Source organism: Falco biarmicus, chromosome 12 (genome assembly GCF_023638135.1).
Source record: "Falco biarmicus isolate bFalBia1 chromosome 12, bFalBia1.pri, whole genome shotgun sequence".
Classification (NCBI taxonomy): domain Eukaryota; kingdom Metazoa; phylum Chordata; class Aves; order Falconiformes; family Falconidae; genus Falco; species Falco biarmicus.
The window spans coordinates 384,328-405,490 of record NC_079299.1 but is presented as its reverse complement, the minus strand read 5'-3'; the positions used below and the strand labels follow the sequence as shown (position 1 = coordinate 405,490).

At 44.4% G+C, this 21,163-nt stretch overlaps 1 protein-coding gene and 1 long non-coding RNA gene across 6 annotated transcripts in view; both read right to left on the bottom strand.

Annotated features, from left to right (window-relative positions):
- Positions 1-21,163, bottom strand: part of ABHD12 (abhydrolase domain containing 12, lysophospholipase) — a 47,180-nt gene that overhangs the window by 22,564 nt on the left and 3,453 nt on the right. The window contains exon 1 of one of the 3 annotated variants that reach the window (XM_056356768.1): positions 20,086-20,312. The exons of the other annotated variants lie outside the window; for them this stretch is intronic. Coding sequence (XP_056212743.1) covers positions 20,086-20,225 — 140 coding nt within the window. The 5' untranslated portion in view covers positions 20,226-20,312. Of the gene's footprint in view, positions 1-20,085; positions 20,313-21,163 lie in introns of those variants that run through there. 3 annotated transcript variants of the gene reach the window in all.
- LOC130157352 (uncharacterized) lies at positions 9,314-18,259 on the bottom strand. 3 transcript variants are annotated; one of them, XR_008824818.1, is made up of 3 exons: positions 16,556-18,259; positions 10,257-15,975; positions 9,314-9,925 (listed from the first exon to the last, which is right to left on the bottom strand). It is a non-coding gene; the product is annotated as an uncharacterized LOC130157352 (long non-coding RNA). The 3 variants fall into 3 exon arrangements; XR_008824819.1 differs by having other exon boundaries at positions 10,257-16,609; positions 17,861-18,259; XR_008824817.1 differs by having other exon boundaries at positions 10,257-18,259.

Below are 21,163 nucleotides of genomic sequence, written 5' to 3'. Positions count from 1 at the left end.
TTTCATAATGTTTTATATCTGCAGTATCATTTTCTGAGTCCAGACTGAGTTTGGAACAATTGCCCCAACGCTTTATTTCCATTTTCTCCTAAGTATTCTGACTGGGAAGAGTAAGCTACAAAAAAACCCAAACCACTACCACAAAAAAATAATTAAAGGGATCACACAGCAGCTAGTTAAACAATTTTTCTCAAAAATATACTTTATTGCCTCAAAATAATTACCACATACACACTCATATGTATATATATCTATATACATGCATGTACATAAAAGTACACTTCTAATGATCTAGTTCATTAACATTTTATGGACAGAAACACTGAGGCCCTCAATTATCATTGCAATCAAGAACGAAAAACATGTAAACCCTTCAGGCAACGCAACTTCCTTTGCTTCCCACCAGTCCAGAGCAGGAATGATGTTGCATGCCAGTGAGCAACCAGTTCTCCCTATCGGGAACTGCTGGCAGCTGAAAGCAGAGATCAATTTTTCCAAGACACGTGAAATTATTAATCTCCCACTTGGCAATGTTTAGGAGCTGACACACTGAACCTGCTCCACACTAGTGCTGAGAGGGTTTGAACACTGTCAGCTAGTTGAAACTCTAAGAGAGCCTGAAGACCTCTTTTTTTAAGCATTTCTACAAAAAATTGTTGTACAGACAGAACTGGGATGGAAATAGTTTGATCATGCACCAATATCTTCAACATCTCAACAGCTGTTGTAGCCCTAGGCTAAAGCTAAGGCTCTCAGGAACAGTTTTTCAGAACAGTGAAAAAGACGACACTCCAACACCCTACCCTGGGTAAGTTTTTGGCATGATTTCTAGAGCAGTCACAGGGAATGGGCTATCCTCTTGTCTGTCAAAACCTGCCTCCATCACACCTGTCTCCTCTCAGCCAGGAACCATATTCTGGACTTCAGAAACATCTACCCTCAAAAGCCATACACTTTTCTCGACAAGCTAAAGGAACTGCTGTTTTCCAAAAGGGAAAAAAAGGTATCACTAAGACACTGCCAACCAGCTCTGGCTGCAACAAGCCCATGATGAAAGGTTCAACAGATTTTAGTACTTCCCATGGCAAACCCGACAATGAAGAGGTGAAGAAAGCCAGCCAGGCTTCCAGTGACATTTCCACACCTCAAGCCCAGTTTCCCAAAGTATTAAGGAGAGCAGAAACAGCAAAGGACTGGCAGGAGGAAAATACAAAACAGGGGCTTTAGAAGAACATTAGTGAGTACCAACGCCTTAGACTGACCCACCTCTGCCCCACGGAGAGCAGCAAATAGAGGAGCAGGTGGCAGAGGCCCCAAGCGCACAAGCAGGAACAAGCAACACGTGGTCTGCCTGCAGCTGTGGTCTTTGAGAGGGGCCCAGCAGACATACCCCAGAGCCAGGGTTTGCAAACCAGTCCACTGTGAAATGCTGTAAGGTCAGCTAAATACACACACAAACCCCACAACTTTGGAAAAAAAGCCACACAACGTTTTGCTTGAGCTAAACTGATCACAGCTCTCTACTCTCAAAACGAGCTTTCCACAACCACCCCCACAATTAGCACCTACTGCCTATTTCCATCGTTGGAACGGGTTTATGGAAGAGAAAGGGAAGAGAGATCACTGAAGGGTAGGTAGCTGCATTTAGATGCTGAGCAATCAGGATATAATTTAGCCCTCTTCAAAGAGAGAAGTGTCTTTTTGTTAAAACTTTTTGTCTCATTTGGCTGGTTGCTCAGTTGACACCACCTGGCAGTTTCCTCTCGCCTCACACTTGCGAGGTGACTGCCACTCACCCCTTCCCACTGAGAGCAGTGACGTGGTGAGCAACCAGGCAGGATGGGGCTTTCCACTAGCTGTCCTGCCGGGGGGGGCAGATCCCGCTGCAGCCAAACAGAGCTCTCCTGGGGGGCTCCCACATATGCCAGGATTTCAGCCCTGCATGAAGAAAACCCCGCTTGTTTAGGAAGGCCCCAGAGTCACGTCTGAACTCCTCCAGCCACAACCAGAGTACATCAAAACACAGGCTCTTCGGATGTCTGGGTTGCAAAAGCACTTAGTGTGACTGAACCACAAGCTGGAACCAGGAACAGAAAACGCTGTGAATGACGTTGTCCAACTACTTCTGTCAGAGCTCAGGAATTATTTTAGTTTCTCTTTTTTTGGAGACTGACCCAAGGCATCTCTTCCTCCGCTCAGGTACCCCATACCAAATGCTAATCAGTAACATGACATTTACACCTCATCTCCAGGGAGATGTCTACTTAAAATGCAACCAGGGCAAGGCCTCTATCCATCAATAAACAACTTCTTTCCTCCTGATAAATCCAAGACAACATGCTGAAGTACAGGCATTGCAAAATTATCAGGTATGTCTTTAGTGAGCAATTCAGCTAAATTAAACTGCTCTTGCTCTGCAGAAAAGCAATTTCAGGAAATAAATGCTCTGCACAGGGGGCTGCTGGTATGCACAGGCAAAGGCAGCAGCAACATACTTTTCACCCCATTTTCACCAGGAAACTTAAGTCAGTCTTACCTGCAAAATACAAATGAGTTAGAGAATAAGCAGGTACAAACTGAAGACATTGAACAATATCATAAATGGATTTCTGGGAACAATAAAAGTAATGTCTAAACCAAAAGAACAAGAAAGAAACCTAACCCCAAAACACCCAATGCCGTCACTCCAAAATCTAAAAAAAAATCCCTGCTGACATCACATTTTCTCCTTTAATTCACCAAAGGCTTTTGTCAAACTTCTGGATTCTGTCCAGCCACTGGCAAAATCTGAAGCAGTGTTTGCTTCACACATGTTTCCAAAGTGGATGTGAAAAATACATTCTCTCTCTAGACACACCTAAATCTGAAAGAAGAAAGTCTTTCCTGAAAGTGCAACATCAGGAACATAAAAATTTGCCTGGTAATTTACATGTGGACAAAGATCCTGTATTCACTCAGAACGAGCATATTTTGCATTTGGGCAGACAGTACCTGGCCAGCAAGGCAGAGCTGGGGGTCCTCTCATGACAGCTTCTCCTGAGTGTTATCTTTACCAGCCTAAGGGAACTGCAGGCACAAACATCCTTTGTCTCACCATGAAAAACAACTGCCAAACAAAGAATTAAGTACTGCACTGTCTACACAACAGGGATTTCAACCCTGGTGCACAATCACAGCATGTCTGCAAAGAGCAACCAAGGCAAATTTACTATGGGTATCTTTCAATTCACAGTACCAGTGTCTCTCCCTCCTCTCCAGAAAACACGAGAGGTTTCTGAACCCGTGCCCAATGACCATACTACTGTGGCGTATACTGCATACAGATTTGGATCAAAATAATTTCTCCTGGAGAGCACCTGAATCACTTCTGCGTCAGAAGTACACCAGAACAGTTTCCATCACAATCTCCTTATCAGCTGTACCACAAGGGTGAAAGGACAGGCCAAGGGTGAAACAAGAGACTTATCATCAGAGCTGCAGTCAAGCAAGAGCAAAATTTATGAGAAATACATAGACACACCGGGCTTGCAGTGCCCAAAGGACCTACAGACAAATGAATGTACAGCCCCCATGGCCTCGGTCATCTAGCAGAAGTAAAACAAACCATTCCCAGACACCCGAGTACAAGACTACGTTTCTTCAGCGAATGCTGTTTCTCTGGCTTGCTCTGGTGTCCCTTAAATCATCAGCTGTTCAAACTGCAAGCTGGCAATTCTTTCCCAGCAGGAACTCAGAGCATGGGATGTGGAAAACCAAGAGCATTTTCATTCTTGGTCACGCAAGGTACCTCCTGACTACCAGGTGACAAAAATGATTTTAAAAGTAGTAGAGGAAGAAATAAATAACACAATGGCAAAACTAGAACACAATCCCCTGATTTTCTAACAGAAAACTTTTTTTTAAAAAATCAATACATTTCTCCCCACAGACAAGGATCAAGAGCGTAACAATCAGGAAGCAAAGACACAGGCAAAGTATTCAAAAAACTGAGGGTCAAAAGGAATTTAAAGGACTAGGAAAAATTTCTTTTGGGTAAACTTTGGGTACCCAAGATGACCTATTCTACAATCCCAAAAGTGCAACTGAGCCCCAAGGCACACAGAGACATACAAAAACACAGCAGCCACCCACAGGACAGCCCACACATCAAGTCACTGGCAAGCCTTCCAGCCTTTCTTGCTAGTCTTGCTTTAAACAAGAGATGGCTCCTAGCCCAGGCAGGATCTTCAAAAACGTTCATCTTCCCTTCTTACAGGAAGTCTGGACAGTGGTGTTGCACAGGGCTCCCCCTTCTTACAGGTCCTAAAGGGTGAAAGAATCACCCACTCTTTCTTCACCCTCCACACAGGCCATCTGAGCCACTCAAGCCAATTAATCTTTTATTTCACTTCTTCTCTGCCAAGAAAATAAAAAAAGGGGGGAAAAAAAAATCCACCCTATCAGCCTTCCAACCGTGTGAAAGCACATTCAGAGCAAGCCTCCCAGCTCCTGAATGGGAGTTCCAGGCAGGCAGTGGGTCTCTTCACTCAGAAACATTACCTGCAGCTTTTGGACAGCTTGTGCAGTGAAATGCAACAAAGTAATTTTCCACTACAAGATTTATATGGGTCGCCGTCTCCTCTGTTTTGCTGCAAAACCTGCTTCATGTGCACCTAAAGGCAAACTGGAAAGATGCTAATGTGAGAAGGGTTTGTCCTCTCCTGGTTTCTGAGCACAGCGAACAAAGCTTCATAGGCAAACAGGCAACCACGTGGCTCTTTTATTCTGAGCCTAGCTATGCAGAAACCTCCTCAATGAAGTCTGCAGCCTAGCCTTAACTCTGCTTCACTAGAGGCACTGTATAGAGAGCATGGAGGTTGAATCATAGAAAATTCATCCAACCCTGAAAACGGGTCTTCCCCCAAATTCACGAAAGCCAGTGGGAACACAGCAGTATCTGCCTGAACTCTTAGCATCTGTGCAACCAATCCCTCCCTTTGGCATTAGGATCCTTTTTAACAGGATCCATTCACTGCAAAATAACTCAAAAAGAAAAAAAATCAAAGCTCCCAGACTTATCTTGCTATTCTAGGGATTAAACAAACATCTGAAAAAAAATAATGAAAACAAAATACAAATGTAAAGGCATTACTCATGTTTTTCCAAGCTTGTTGCAGAAAACAACCCCAAAAAATCATGGGCAAACTGCACGGGTATCTGCATCCCTAGAGACTTAGTTTCAGACAATTTCTAAAGATCTTTGCTCTTGGAAAGACCTGTAAACCAAGACAATTAGCTCTAACAGATTCCTTTGCCATCTCCTACAAAAAGTTCCTTAAAATCTTGAACTTTTTCGCTCTTTCTGAAGAAATAGTCTAGCTCCTCTCTTGAAAACTAAACTGCAGTACAGTATCATCACTCTGGCACTTCTTCAAAAGAATGAAGATATTACATTGCAAAGAGCCACACAGAGCCTATTTTTACAAGGGTAAAGGACTTAACGATTTTTCAAACATCCACCAGCAGAATCAATTGTTGCCGACACATGCTATGTCTGTGGAGGACATGATTTACTCTTTGATGTCGCAAAAAACAACCTGCTCTTTTCAGCTGTTGGGCTGAGACAGAAAAGGCTCATTATCTGTTCTTTGACAGCCTCTATAATTCAAGTACAAGTCTATCTGCACATAAAACCAAGCATTAACAGTAGGAGTTGTTAGATCTGTTACCAGGAAGTATCAGCCAATTAATACACGGTAAATTTCCATTTCATGCCATCAAACATGCAGAAGATGTAACAGGCAAATTCAAACCTGATTCTATGGCTTCATCACTGTGGCATCCAGAATGTTCATCATTCAACAAGAAAAGCATCTGAAATCAGGGACTATTTTAGTCACGTCATAGATACATGAACAGTAAAGATGCTGTAAGAGATCCTGAGATCACCCAGTCCACTCCCTCAACCTACAAAGGACACACTACCTAAAACAGCTGTCTGCTTAATTCCTTCCACCAACCCCTGGCAAAACACAACAGTCCATGCATCACGAACATGCCTTTGGCGATGCAGTGTGGAGCTAAACAGACTTAAGTTTGCCAGGTTCACACAGTAAATCAGACTAGCTGACTTCTGACTGAACAGTGATTTTTCCTAGAAAAAGAGAAGGGTACCAGAGTACTTCAAAAGCTAAATAAAGATTTACCCAGTGGGCAGAAATAGAAAAAGCTATCCAAATCTCAAAATCCAGCTAAGCTACTAAATGGTCCTATTTATACCAATGAGAAAGTGGGAGAGTGGGGTGAATAAAACACTAAGCACACCTTCTTAAATATTGGCCTTAAAAAGCCAGGACAGAGCAAGGCATTCAAGTCTTCACCAGCAGAGACCCAGCCCAGGAAAAGTTACTCCACAGTTCTCACCAGTCGACTTTGACTGTACCCAGGAGCAAACAGTTGGGTTGTTCTATTATTTCTCTTTTAATTAAAACACAAATTAACAGGAATAATGGGCTTAATAGGGCAGTGGAAAAGCAACTAATGTAAAGCCTATGCGTTTCCATTAAAAAAAAAAAAAAAAGGACAGAAAAGAAAGGCAAGCTGAGTTTTCTGAGAATGTTTTCAAACATGTAAGCTCCACCTTCAGGGTCCTCAGAATATATGACAGCTTATTTTATAAATAGACACAGCATCAACAGTGATGGAAAGCGAAGGCGTACCAGAGGCAAAAGCTCAAAACCCAGCATTGACAAGGAGATGTTAGTACACCCATAAAACCTTCTGAGTTAGCATTTGGCAGGAAATTCAAACAGTTCTAAGTATAGAAAAACACTGCCAACTACTGAAATTTATTCTTTTATTTGCTGCTATTATAGCAAAAAATGCCTTTTTTTTTGTTTTGCTGAATAGTATGTTGTATTTCTAAAGCACAGCAGAAAGCTATCATAAGCACTAGCTTACTTCTCTGTTCATAGCAGCATCACAGAAATACACTGAAAGCTGCATACACAGCTCCAGAGAAGTGCTGCACATCAGCAAACAGAACCAGAATATTTTATCTATATGCTAACCAGCACTTTCAGCATCCCACCCCTTGTTTTCCATTAAGAATGTCCCATGTAACCTCAATCAGATGCCTACCAATACTGCCTTCAATGAGACCTACTGAATATCCATAATCTTTTAAAAAATCCCACACATCACCTTGCAGTTAGAGACAGTCCCTAAGCTCATTTGACAAACTCTACATGGGTAAACTATGCAGCTTATCCCACTTTCTATTCACGTCCATACCTATGTAGCCTGATGTTGGCAAACAGTAATGTTGCCACAAAAGAAAATTAATTACTCCTGCAAAGACCTGAATCTGTATCCCCATCATAGCGAATACAAGCAAATACATACAAAATTAGCTTTTTGAATTAATTCCTTGGTAGAGATTGTTTAGCAGTTGTGGTAGAAAACCTGTCCAAAGAAGCCTCCAGGATCTTTTCTTTTGGCAGTGGCATCAGCTTTGAGGGTCTGTACAACTGCTGCCTTAGACACATTCCTCTTCAGCAACGTCCTTTCCCTCCCTTCATTGCAAACTGTTCATTCCCAAACTCTTCCCTGAGGCTTCCTTACCCGTTTCAGCCCCCCAAACAAGCTGTTGCCTACAGGGCACTTCCTTTTGGCTGGGGTAAGAGCTTCAGGCAGCGCTGTTCCATCTGAATGCAGGTGAAGTTTGAAACTTTAAGCTCCAAAATTCCCACAGTCCACCACTTCATTACTTAGCTCCCCTCTTACGGCCCAGACTCAGACTGCTTCTGTGCTTCTTTACAATTAATAACAAGTGATTAAACACTAACTCAAAACAATAAACAGCATGAAGGAAGCCATCTAGCCAGTCATTTACAAGAACTCAGGTCTGTCCCTCCAGGAGATAGAACTGCAAAGTAAAGGAGAGCATCTCGATTAATTGGGTTTTTCAGAAGGGGCCAGCAAGCTCCAGCTATTGAGACCTTAATAACCACGTTTCAGCTTGTGGAACAGGGGAAGATCTTGGGTAGGACCTGCAAGAACCAAGACCCCAGTGCATCAAGAGGGGGAAATGCAGTGTCAGCACCTGAGGTAAGGGGAAGAGGAAGGCACTGCTGATCAGTCAGTCAATAGCAATGAAATGCCAGGAAGGGTCATGCAGGGACTTAAGAGCACAGTGGGGGTGGGGGGAGGTAAGTCCATGAAGTGAGGGAAAGCCAAGCCAGTCTACAACATTAACAAGCAGAAATAATAGAGCAGCCTGCAGGTAACGTATGGGCCTTTGGCAATGAAACATGTTTGCAAAAAGCAAAGCAAATGAAGCATGTCTGCAAAAAGCAGGGCAAATGAAGCAAGGTAGGGAAAGGCTCACACGAGCACACACCCTACTGGACAGGGACATGGGAGCTACATCTAGCTTTTCCCCCTCAAGCACCCTGCCCCTTCCCAATGCCATGCCTTAGGTTCTCCTCTTCACAACTACCGCCTAAGTTACTACCTTTTTGGCTAGTCAGCAAGACTGCTGGTCTAATTAAATCACTGCAAGTATTAGCCCTTCCTTTGAAGGACGGGAGCTTGGAACATCAGTCTTGATAACTTACATTCTAATTGCATGAAATCTACACGTGTGTCACAGACCAGCAGACAAGAACAAGCTGAACATTTGGCAATACAGCACCAGTTTATTTACAATTTATACTGACAGTATGGCCTAACCAACAGCTACGTTACTGCTCAATACTGTGGTAAAATGGTATTAGCATTAGTGTGAACAGCGTGTGGCAAGATTAACCTGAAAGCTGTGTTTGAAAAAGGAGCAGATGCTTCTGTTATTTTAAGTATGTAGCAAACAATGAATAATTATACCCTAGTCAACTGAACAATTGACTTTTGGGACAGAAAAGCAGGCTTGGGGATTAGGGCTTTAAGGTTGTTGACTTGCCTTGAATGCGTCCTCTGCAACAGCTGTTTAGTTTGTGCCAGAACCTTTCCAGTATGAACCATTAAAGAATATGCTTTCTCCAGCACTCCCCAAGAATACTGCTGACATTAATCAAATCTGAAGTCACCCACACTAGATTTTAGTCGAGCTTAGCATTGAGATACTACTGTGGTACAAGTATACTCCCTCCACAGTGTTTACTGAATTCTTAAGTTTTCTGCACAGCTGACAGCTGGTTTATATTAAAGGCACAGGTCTCTCACTAGTCCATGAGCTAGGGAATGCAAAGCCATCTGCAAATGAAAGAGGAAAACAAACAGAACATGAACACATAAAGATGGAAACAGTACTGGAAGTGCAAAACAGTAGCCTGAGACCAGCTGGGTTGGATTTTTATTTAAGCAGTACAGCACATTTCTCTCTATGACACAAGCAGGAATACTGGGGTGCACCAGCAAAGGTTCAAGATCAGAACCAGTTTAGGCATTTAATACTCCACCACAGTTCCTGCTGTTTAACATAAAGCCACTTGCCTGCTGAAGGCATACCATGATTGGAAAAGCACACAGTACGGCCAAACCCGTTCCCCTACCACCGCTTAAATCTTGTTAACATGCTGTAATTACACCAAACTCGCATGCATACGTAAACCTTGCAGCAATAACAGGAATCCAAAGATTCAGACTTTGTTCCTACGGATACACATGTATGAACCAGGTCCACACTTCCAAGCTGCACAACTTTGTGAACCTTCCTCTTTTCACGCAACAATTTTTGGGAGAGCACCACCAGCCACACAGCTTGAGAACCGCCACTCCTGGCAGGCTCTTTGGCTCTGTCTCTCTCTTAAACCACCTGACGAAGTCTCATTTGTGCATTGTAGCCCTTTTTCCTTTCAAATGCATGAAGATGGTCATCTTGTATTTGTCCAACTGAGACAGCTCTGCTTTTGCTCGTAGAGATCAGAAGCCATTTCTCCTTGGAAGCCTGAAGAAAAAAATGCTTTTGTGTTAGCAGTGATACCACCACCTTTAAGATGCAGAACACATCGTTACCAATACATTTTGATTACAATGAACCAACAGTTCCCTGTTAGAGGCATATAAGCAAACAAGAACATTAAACAATGCCAAAACATTACATATGCTGACTGTCAGCTGAGCACAGTTACATTGAGCTGGCAGCCACAGTGCCCTCTGTAATCGTGACCTGTTTAAAAAGGGAGGCTTAACGAACAGTGCATGGCCATAAAGCCACAGAGATGGTTAAAGAGCAGATGTATGAACAGATACAGAACCACTGTCAGCCTCTGACATACCTTGAACAGGGTGTTAATTTTGCATACAGCCAGGAAAATTAATCTGATTCTGCTTCCATCTGTGCTTTATTCAGAGCTCTCAGCTTTAGCTATCATCTTGTTGAAGAAAAACTCCAAAAGGACAAATGCTTGAAAAATCAATGACAGCTAAAACCAGAGCTTTTGCTGATACTACAAAACTCTGAAAAGCCAAGCCAGGGAACAGGTACTCAAGGAAGGTGAAAAGCAGGTGTGGGGAGTTTCTAGTTAACCGCACAGAAACAGAACATTTTGCAACACTGTAAATCAGCCTGCCACAAAGTTTAAAACTAGAGACAGCACAAAGCTATCGGAAACTGAAAGAAAACACTATTCACTACATTCTTCTGGATTTGCAAGGACAAGAGAATGAGGCATTTCCAATGATTGTATCCATATTCAGCAGTATAAAACTGGCATTGTCAGCTTTATTCCTGCTTCCTAAAGCAGCTCTGAAACCAATCAAGAAGTGAGATAGGAGTGCTTTGTGGGAGAAAACAGGGCCAGGCTTCCCTTCCTGGGGATGCCAAGGAAGTCTGGGAAAAAAAAAAAAAAAAAAAAATCTACTCAATCCTTAAACACCATGCACACATCTTCCTCCACAAGCAAGGATGCTGCAACCTGGAAGCCCTGACTCCAAAGCTCCAGTTATATCACCCTTATTTTGTGTACGCTTGTATCTCAGAAAAGTCACCCCCAGGGAAGTATTACTGCCAGGAGAAGGCAATTCAGCTTCTTTTTTAGACAGGGTAAATACATTTACTGTTCTGAAAAGTACTCTTCCAAGAAGGGGTTTTTTTTTCAGTTATGCTACGCAAAGTCCTTTATACTGCATACCTTTAGTAAAAAGAGAGGCAAGCCTCCACACAACCTCATTTCACGTATTATTCAACACTTTTGCAAGAGGAACTAACCAACATTTTAAGTAGGTACAAATTTGATTTTAGTGTAACCACTCATGTTCAGAACAGACACTACAGGAAAGTATTTGAAATCTCAGCTACCCTTCTTCATCCTGTGCCTGATGTACAAGAAGCATACTGTAAGTGAAAGGCAGGGCCCATATTTTGGCCTACCCACCGGTTGTTTTTGGAGACTGAGGTTCTTTGGAGGCTATTCACACATCACCCCTACTAAAACACAAGAAGGAGGTAATCAAAGAACACCGTTATCTCTTCCCAAGCACTATATGAAAGAAAAACTCTGGGCTTTAAGAGACTTTAAAAGAGGAATTCTGTATCCTGTTATCTGTGCTTCAACCCATTCAGCATCCATTTAGACAAGGCAGTTACCAAAAAAAAAAAAAAAAAAACCACCATGAAACTGGCCAGTCTAAATGGGGGTGAGATTTTTATTTGTATTTTTAAAATAAGCTCCAAAAAGACTGAACTACTTACACTACTCAATCCTACACCACCGGATGGTTTTGCTACAGCAATTTGCTAGATTCAGAAGACAACTTCAATGCCTGGGGTTTTCATGGTGCTCTTGTGAGCATCTAAAATCCTCTTTCTGTGGTTTGATAGATTGTTTTGAACAATGAGGGGGCAGCTGTGGGACTTCTCAAATATTTTCAAGTGTTTGTGTTTTAAAAGTTAATTTTCCAGTCTAATAATCTTTTTTGTTACTCTACTACTAAAGAGTTACAACACTGACAAATCTGGGTTAAATAAACACTTTGATTTGGAAAGTAAACACAGACATCCTTCCCATTAGCTCAGTTCAATATTCATACTTTAAATTAACAAGGCACTTAAACTCTATAATTAGGAGATTCTGCTTGCAAGTTTAAAATGCCTTCAATAAGGACGAGGCAGATTTCTGATGCTCAGCATTGCACTGTTTTTACCAACACTTACTGGTTTGAGAGACACACATGCCAGCAAGGTAAAAGTGCAAAGCCCAGATTGCAGCCTTACTCCTGGATAGGCAATACTCACGCCAGGCCTATGCGAAAGGACACACTGACAGCTTGCAGAGGTGATCACCTAAAAGAACTTCACCCTTTAACACACAGTTCCTGCCCCACAGTTACAACCTCTACACTCTCCCCCGCTATCCTGACTTATGACCAGCTACATTTAACCTGTGCTCTGGTGACATTTTCACTATTTCACAAATTGCCCTATTCATCAGTCCTTATCAACCCTCCCCTCCTCCCTGTTTTACCAGCAGTAATTGCCTCATTGTTGGGATGGTTGATATACACAATTACACAAAACTGAGCACAAGCATCAATCCCAAGATAATTCCCCAGTTGTTTCCCTCTTGACTAAGCCAGTTTTCAACTCAGACAGATAACATGCTCTCCATTAGCAATGCAAGTCCTTTCAATAAACTACAGTAAAAAGTCAAGTGCTTTGGAGAAACAATTTTACCACTGATTTCATCAAGCAGGCTGTAACCTTGACAAACCTGTCAAATTTTACACTAAGACCTTCCTTCCACAGGGCAGATCTATTTTCATTAGTATATATATTTAGCTGCTAAATCTTCTTGCACTGAATTGCAAATTAACTCTTACCATTAAAATTGCACAGACTCCACCTCAGGCTAATGACTTGAGAGTCTCCTAGGTCTCCTGTTACCCTTTTAATACACCAGAAGTACTTTCTTTTAATCTTCTTGTGGTACTGATTCAGTCACAGCTGAATTAACATAGTGCTCTCACATTACAGCCTTAGTGAATCTCCCTGGCTTACGCTCATTCACTCTTGATGCCAGAAGCTGTCCACTACTGTAACACCCACAACCTGACACTTACAGTACAGCTACCCACTGAGTTTCCAAAACCCAGGGTTTCGTAGGGGAATTGCTGTAGAAGCCTATTTACTAATTTCACATCCTGGAAGAACTACCACAAGAATCTGACCTGCCCTTCAGGCCTGGAAGAATAAAGTAGCCTCCCAAGAAGGCATCATGGTGCCTTTCAAAGGAAATTGGCTTTGGCAGGAAGGGCTCTTCACCTGCAGCAGAAGACCTACTTGGGTATACCAGGCCTCTTGTACATACTACAGTAGTAGATTCTGGAGAAGAAATAATGCCACCTTCGCTATTTTTAATGAAAAGATCACAATGTTGTTTTTACCAAAAAGAAACACATATATATATACTGCATCCCAGAAAAAACCTACAGACTCGCTGTGATGACCTGTGACTGCATCTGCAGAGAACTAGATTCCTGGTTCAGCAACTACATGTCGTTTATAGCATAAAAGCAAGTCATACTAAAAAATTAGTCTGTCGTAAGTAGACCACTGATCCTCTGTGTAAATGAAAACAGGCTGGAAATAGACATAGGGATACCAGAGGAATAAAGGATATCTAGAGGGAACAGCACATATGGGAACCTAGGACTTGTGCTGATGTTAGAAGTCATCCTATAGCGCAGCATCACACTGGCTGACAGTGCAGCCCATGATTATACTCACTGGTATGCCAAAAGGAACTGGCAGGGGTCAGTTGAGAAGAAAGGACAAGAAAAGATTGTGACAACACTGAGAAGACCCCAGTCTTCACAGACATCTTCACCCCAGAGGTGACTGAAAAAAAAATCCTCATGGTCCCAGGAGTTACTCAGAACCACTCATATGTTTGGTTAAGTTTAGGTATACCAAAACAAGCAGAAGTCGCAATTCATACAGCTCCCAAATGTAAAAGGATTTTTAGGAATTACAAAGTAATAATCATTAATTCAGGCATAAGCCATCAAAGAGAGCACATGTATGATGTGCACCCAGGGGCACATATATGATGTCAGAAGTATGCCATCGCAATGAAATAAGGAGTTCAAGGAGACCAACACAAAACGCAGTCATAACTAAAGGGTAAACTGCCTTCAGTCTGAAGCAAGCCCGCTCAAGCAGAGTTCTCCATAAGAAATATGGGAACTTGAGAAAACTTCTCAGAGACTACAAGACTGTAGGATGACACAACACAGAACAGATGCAGCAGAAAAACGCTGTGCTGTATTACACAAAATCCAGAGAGACTCATAAGGAAGTTGGATTCAAGGAAAGAAATTTTAGATCACACAGACAGGCCTGCAGGAGGATGCCAGGAGTCTCGAGAGGCTTGAGAGAGTAAACCATAGCTGTTTAAATCGAAAAACAAAGTCAGTGATGAACATGGTGAAAGAAGATAGGCTTTAACAGTAACACACTGATGTACAGAATTGTCAGCTACACATCCACACGACGGCCTCACAAACCAGTAAATCCTTAAAAAAAAGAAAGATTAAAAACACACACACCAATAAAACAAGTAACTCTTCACATTGCAGAGAGTCTTGCTATTTTTACTGAACATATTATATGCCTTTGAGAAAAGGGGGAGAAGATGAGCACAAGTAAAGAATTCTAACAGCTGCAAAGGCTGAAAAAATTGGGAAGACAATGCAGAGACTGAACACCTAGTGCCCCAAACTGGTAACTCGGGAGCAATTCAGAGGCACTCACTTAGCCTAAGCTGCCAAAATGGCTGACAACGCATGAGACAAACCAGGATTTAGACACAGCCACTGAGATCCCATTCACCAAAAAAACCCAACAAAACAAAGTCAGATATGTGGAAGTAATTACACAATCCCATTTTTGACAGATCTGAGCAAAATATTACTATGCATCAAGTGAACTGTAACAAAAAAAACCCAACAAACAAAACCCACACTACAAAAAAATCCCCACAGAGAGCAAGCTGCTTTTACATAAACAAGGAACTGTGATTCAACTGTACTTACCATGGAAGAAAGCACAGACAAGTGACTGGGAACCATTTCCCAGATCCTTCGTGAACTTTACTCAAGAACAACTACCCAGTAGGAAGGTGCAATTTGTGAAAAAGCTGAATGACTGATAAAATGTCTCTATACAAGCAGCATCTTTCCTCCTTGAAAAGCACTAAGAAGTTAACTGGTTTAACATGAAGATGGCAATTAAGTGACAACCGCACAAAACTCACTTGGGAAAAACAATTCTTAAGGAATATATTGATGAAAACTTGCAGGAGAACAATTAAAAAAAAAATATCATCTCTGCTAGAGTGACCAGACTGGAATAATCATAAAAGACTGTGCAAATGCTTCTAGACAAAGTAACATCAGGAAAAAAGGGGGAACCACTGGAACCACAGACAGAGATGGCCAAGTTTTGTGTCAGAGGAAAGATACTGCTGCTTAAATCCAAAGAGACACAGGAAGGCTTGGAGCACTTCAGCTACTGGGGCAGGATGGCACCAAGGGTCGCCACACATAGCATTTGACACACCTGGGCACACTAACCTTTCCAATAAAATCCAGTCACGTCAGAGGAAAACATACCAGCAGAGCGCTGCAGCCTCTTGTCTTCAGCACCTCCCCGTACTTTCATAAAATACCTAAAAAAGGGCACTAGAAAAGCAGCCTTCTGCCTCTCGAGAAAGCTGCACACAACAAACAAGAAGGCAAACAGGTGACTACAGTGTAACTGAAATAACACCTTTTTTTATTTATTTATTACAAATTGTAATATCTTCATCTAGTTTGTGGGATACACAGGCTGGAGAGCCGGTGGAAGGGTGCCAAAAATGCAGGGGGTCGCTAGGAGCAAAGATAGCAGAGATAACTGAAGAGAGTCTGAGGGGCAGCAGGCTTCTCCAGTGACACAAGACGACAGAAGCATCATGTCATTCAGCTGACACACGTGGGATCTGCAGCTCTTCACTGCTTCACAGCATGGAGAGAGTAACAAATTTTAACATTTACAGCAAACAAGAGTTTGTAGAAAAACAGGGAGGGGAAAAATTCATACTTCAGGTCTATAGTCTGATTATTGATTTGAATTAATGAGGCACAGATAAGGGTTAGGTCACAGAAGTGAAGGGCCATACACATGTGACCATTTGCCGCCAGGATCAGGGTTCAGCAGAAATGAGATAGAATTTGCTTGGATATCAATGCCAGTATTAAGCTCACTTGATTTTCTTTGTTCTCTGCACTCCCATATACAGGTTTTCTACACTTAAGGCTGTCCAAACACATTTCCTCAGAACATCAGACCCAGTGACCACAAAAATAAGTCTGAGCAACACAATCAAAAATACAATGCTACCTTTAATAACCACCCAGCACTTAAACACTGTCACCTGGAAAACACATCATAACACAAGTGTTAGAGGAATGGCCATCCACACAAAACATGCATACCAGGAAAACCAAGCACTGTGCCCTGCTTCTTTAGTACTGCATTACTGCTTTCAGACAAAACATATTGGTTCCTTTACAAACAAATCATTCACAAACTTACCAGTAGCTACTGGCAAAGTTCTCAGATAACCACCATATTGTATTTTACTGCTACCTATGGAAGAAAAATGGAAATACCTGTATTTGTTCCTTTCTGTTTGTAAACCACTTAAGAAAAGCCACACTGACTACAGTATGCACTAGCTGAAGCCACATAAATCTTATTTATCAAATATCCATATCCATCACATATATACATATGTGTGCACACACACTTCCTGTAACAGAGTAGTTCAAATACACACAGCCACCTCTTCAGAATTAGTTTAAGTTCCTGGATGAATGAGCACAGTGTGATGATATGACTGAACCAAAACAGAGGGACAAAGACAGAGCGCATAAAATTCAGTAATACTGCTGCAAGAATACTTCTGCTAGCAACTCAGCACTGTATTCTGCAAACATCACTTACATTTACAGTTATTGGTGCTATTTAGCCTTTCCTGAGGAACTGGACGTGAACAGAAAGTGCTCTGCTAGGGAACTGCTAACACAAGCTCTGCTGCTGCTTTACAGCCCTAGCCCTGGTCACTGCTGCAATTACAAACATCCCTGCCTCTGCAGCCCACCACACTCCCAACCCACGGGATCTGCCACATGATCAGCCCTTGGCTGCAGAGCTGTGCAGCCACTCCAACCTACTGTGGGGCTGGTTTGCATCATTTACAAAGAAAAGATGGAAAGCCACATACTGAAGCCAAACATACATGCTGTTTTCCAAAGTCTGCAGAGAGACTAAAGCACAGCAGTGTGAAAGGCAGACAGCCCCACTTCCCCTGAACACAGAATTCACAGCCACCAGAAGTGCTGATTTTAACTACTTCATCAATGAGCATCCTGCAAAGAATAGTTTGCTGTGGTACAAACTCCCAATTCCAGGTATTATACTACCTCTACCATCCCAGCAAGACACTTCACCTCCTTACAGTTTCTGCAAGATTGGGAGCAAAGCTGATGTAACACACCCAAAACACCACCACGATCAAATACTAATTTTACACCCAGTGGTATAAGGAGCGCTATAATAACAGCATGACTTTGCATATTAAAATATAAGGATCTGGACACTTGTACAGCAACTTGTTGGCCACATAACTGGCCACAGTCTCAGGGTACCCTCACCAAAGGAGGTCCACTGTATACGCATCCTCATCTTCTTCCCACTGCTGTCTGCTGCCCGAGGTGGGATACTGTGCTAGAAAGCTGTCTGACCTGACTCAGGGTGGTTGTTCGGGACAACAGCCTTATCTCTAGGCATCATACCTTCTTCTGTCTGGACCTCCCATTCCCGCATGCTCAAACTCACGTTTCAGCAGCATCTTTGTTATCCTTTAGAAAACATAACTGGAGGGTCTCGGCACACCCAGACGTCTTGCCTGCAAACCACGGTCTGAAAGCTCACAAGGTGAGGAAGTCAGTAAGAAAGACAGACAACCCTACCCAGGACAGCAGGGGGGAAACACCCAAAAAAACACCCAAGAGAAGCACAGAACCAAGTGCACATTCCACTTTGCACTTAGTTACACACACACACCATTTTGGCAACACTGCATAGAACATTTTTAAAAATTTCTTGAGATGTGGAAAAGGCAAAGCAAGTTCTAAGCAAATAAGGCTTTCCTACAGTGGCAGGAGTTTGAGAAACACTGTTGTATGGAATACAGTACTTGATGCAAAAAGAGAAAAAAAAAAAGGGGGGGGGGGAGGAGGGGGAGAATGATATCCCCACCCAAAATATATGTAGGACTTTAGGGATTTCTGAAACTGGCTTCAAAGGCTCAACATGGAGAAAACTGAGGAAAATGTGCCTGCTGACCATTTTTACATGTGCAAATAGAATAAATACAAGAAAACTTCCCACAGATGGGACCTATTCTCCCTGCTTTTAGCTCAGCCTTTATGACACTCTGTATCTAACAGCAGTGCTGTCTCATTTCCAGGAAGTACCTGACTGCCAAATCAAGCCAGCAGCCTGCACCAAGTACTCTTAGGGCTGGCTCAAAGCTCATCACTGAAGGATCTTTTCCACTTCAGTAAGAAGTACTTGAATGTCATTCATAATGCTGAAGAAGTTCATAAGCCACCATTTGATTACCACTGGTCTTATAAGTTATCCACTCGGACAAATGGAATATATATACTGAATTTTTAAACGGTGTAAAAGCATAACACTGACAGTCTGATCTATTGCACAGTCATTGAAGTGGAGAGATCAACCCAGCGCCATCTCCAATTACCAAAACCTTGTCATAACATGAACAGAGCACTGACAACATCCCAAAAGTTTACCTCCAGGGCATAAAACTGAGTAGCTATTACCCAATAAGAGAAATAACATTTTAAAGCCTCTGTCTCTGAGCATGACAAAAATCCACGTCACAAACAGGGAAAAGTTATTTTCAAATGTTGATCTTGTCTGTGATAACAGAACAATTCTCAGAAAATTTACCACAGAAACAGCCACATTGGCTCATCTTCTAGAAATCCACTGATAACTGCCTTTTTTTTTCCTCTTTAAAAGGAGGCTGCTGTATTCTTGAAGTACAGCAATTCGGCTTCAGTTACTCAAACCACAGTTTTTTGATCATTAAATATTCTTCACACTTCCAAAACACAAAGAAAAACACTACTGTGTGGATGAAACTGAAAGGCTGCGTCTCTTCCCCCCTAGCCTTCCGCAGCTGAGAGTAGATCTGTGTTGTATATGGCATCCCCTGAAAGATCTTGCACAAAGAAGGTTCCAGCTTATAAGCACCTTCTATTGTTACAGATATTTTTTGTATAAAAGAACACTTTTTTTTCAGCATAAATACGTACAAAGTGTTTAAAACGTTAACACGGCTATCAAAAAGCTAAACTCTTTCCAGTGGCGCCGTGCATATAAGCTTCTCCTACCAGCACCTAAATCTAATACATTTCTAGGGGAGAGATCACTTTGACAGGGACCGGCTACTTCAAAAAATAAAAAAAAATGAGGAAAAAAAGGGACACAGCATCCTACCTGCCGGTCCCTGCCCCCCCCACGCACCCTCTGCCGGGAGGGGATTCTGCATTAGCCGTTTTTTCCGGGCGAACGGCTGCCTGTAGCCAAAGGGGCTGGGCGAAGCAACGCTGAGGTATGAAAATCAAACCCTCGCGGCCCTCACCGGCCCTGCAGGCCCCGCTGGCACACCAGCTCCTGGCGAGCTGCTCGTCCAGGGAGCTCCAAAGGCCCCGGGGGCCGGCGCCTGCGGCCCCCGCACATCCAGGCCAGGGAAGCGTAACCGAGGTGGGCACCGGCCCCAAGCGCCACAGGCCTGCCCGCGGCCGGGCCGGGGGGACAGGCCCGCTCCCTGGCCCCGCCGGCCACAGCCCTCCGTCCTGCCCGCGCCGGGGCGGCGCCCCAGGCCGCACTCGCCGGCCGGGCCCCGCCGGGCAGCGGGGGGCCGGTGCTGCGGCCGCGGGCCCCGCGGAGGCGGGGGGCCCCCCCCAGCGCAGGGTGGCGTGTAACAAAGCCCGGCGCGGGGACGACGCCACAGCGGCGGCGCTCACCTGCCCAGCGGTCGCTTCATGCCCGTGTCGGCGGCGGCCAAGCGGAGGCTGTGCCTCAGGCTGCAGCCCTTGTCGAGGGGCGCGGGCGCGGCGGCGGCGCGCTCATGCTCCACCGTGACCGACTCGTTGCGCTTCCTCATGCCGGGGCGGCGGAGACAGCAGGAGCGGCGCCGCGTACAGCCGCCGCTCGCACCCGCCGCGCCGCGCCGCGCCGCGCCCCGCCCTGCCCCGCCAGTCCCCACCCCCGCCGCGCCGCGCCCCGCCCTGCCCCGCCAGTCCCCACCCCCGCCGCGCCGCGCCCCGCCCTGCCCCGCCAGTCCCCACCCCCGCCCCGCCCTGCCCTGCCCTGCCCTGCCAGTCCCCACCCCCGCCGCGCACTCTCTGTGAGGGCGCCGCTTGCCAGCACTTCAGAGGCAGCGCAGCGCCATCTTTACTGGGGGCAAAAGCCATTTTGCTGGCGGCGCGGAGGCGGGCCGTCGGTGGGCGGGAGGCCGGGTGTGGGGTGCCCGGCCCCAGGCGCTGGGTGCCCCTCCGCGCCGGCCGTGGCGGGAGCGGTGCTGTGCGCAGAGGGCCCTGCCGGTTTTGGGAGCCCGGGGGTGCAGCGGGGCATGAAGCCCTGTGGTGAGGGGTGAGGTGCTGTGCTGGTGCGCCTGCGGGTGACTGGAAACCCCTTGTACCTGGAATGGACACCTGGCTTGCTGAGGTGCTGCCCAAGGGGCAGTGGGGGTTAAGCCTGGCATCATTAAGCTGCTTCTTCGTGAAAAGCCAGTGGGACACGGGAAAGCAGGGTGGCTGCAAATGAAAGAACATCACCTGGCCTGCATGGGCCTGGAGGGGCTGTGAAACCCTGCGCAGGGCTAGAGGCCACAAGCCACAGCATGTGCCTGAGCGTGGAGAAACAGCATAGCTGATACAAGGATGCTGAGAGGCAAAACCAGCAGTAGACCTGACTGTTAGACTCAACAGTAGAGACAGGAATAACAGTGGATGACACAAATGGTCACAGCCTTGGTCCCCAAGTGGTCAGAGGTCATCACCTTCCACCATTTTGTTTTCCAAAACTTCCTCTGAAGCAGAA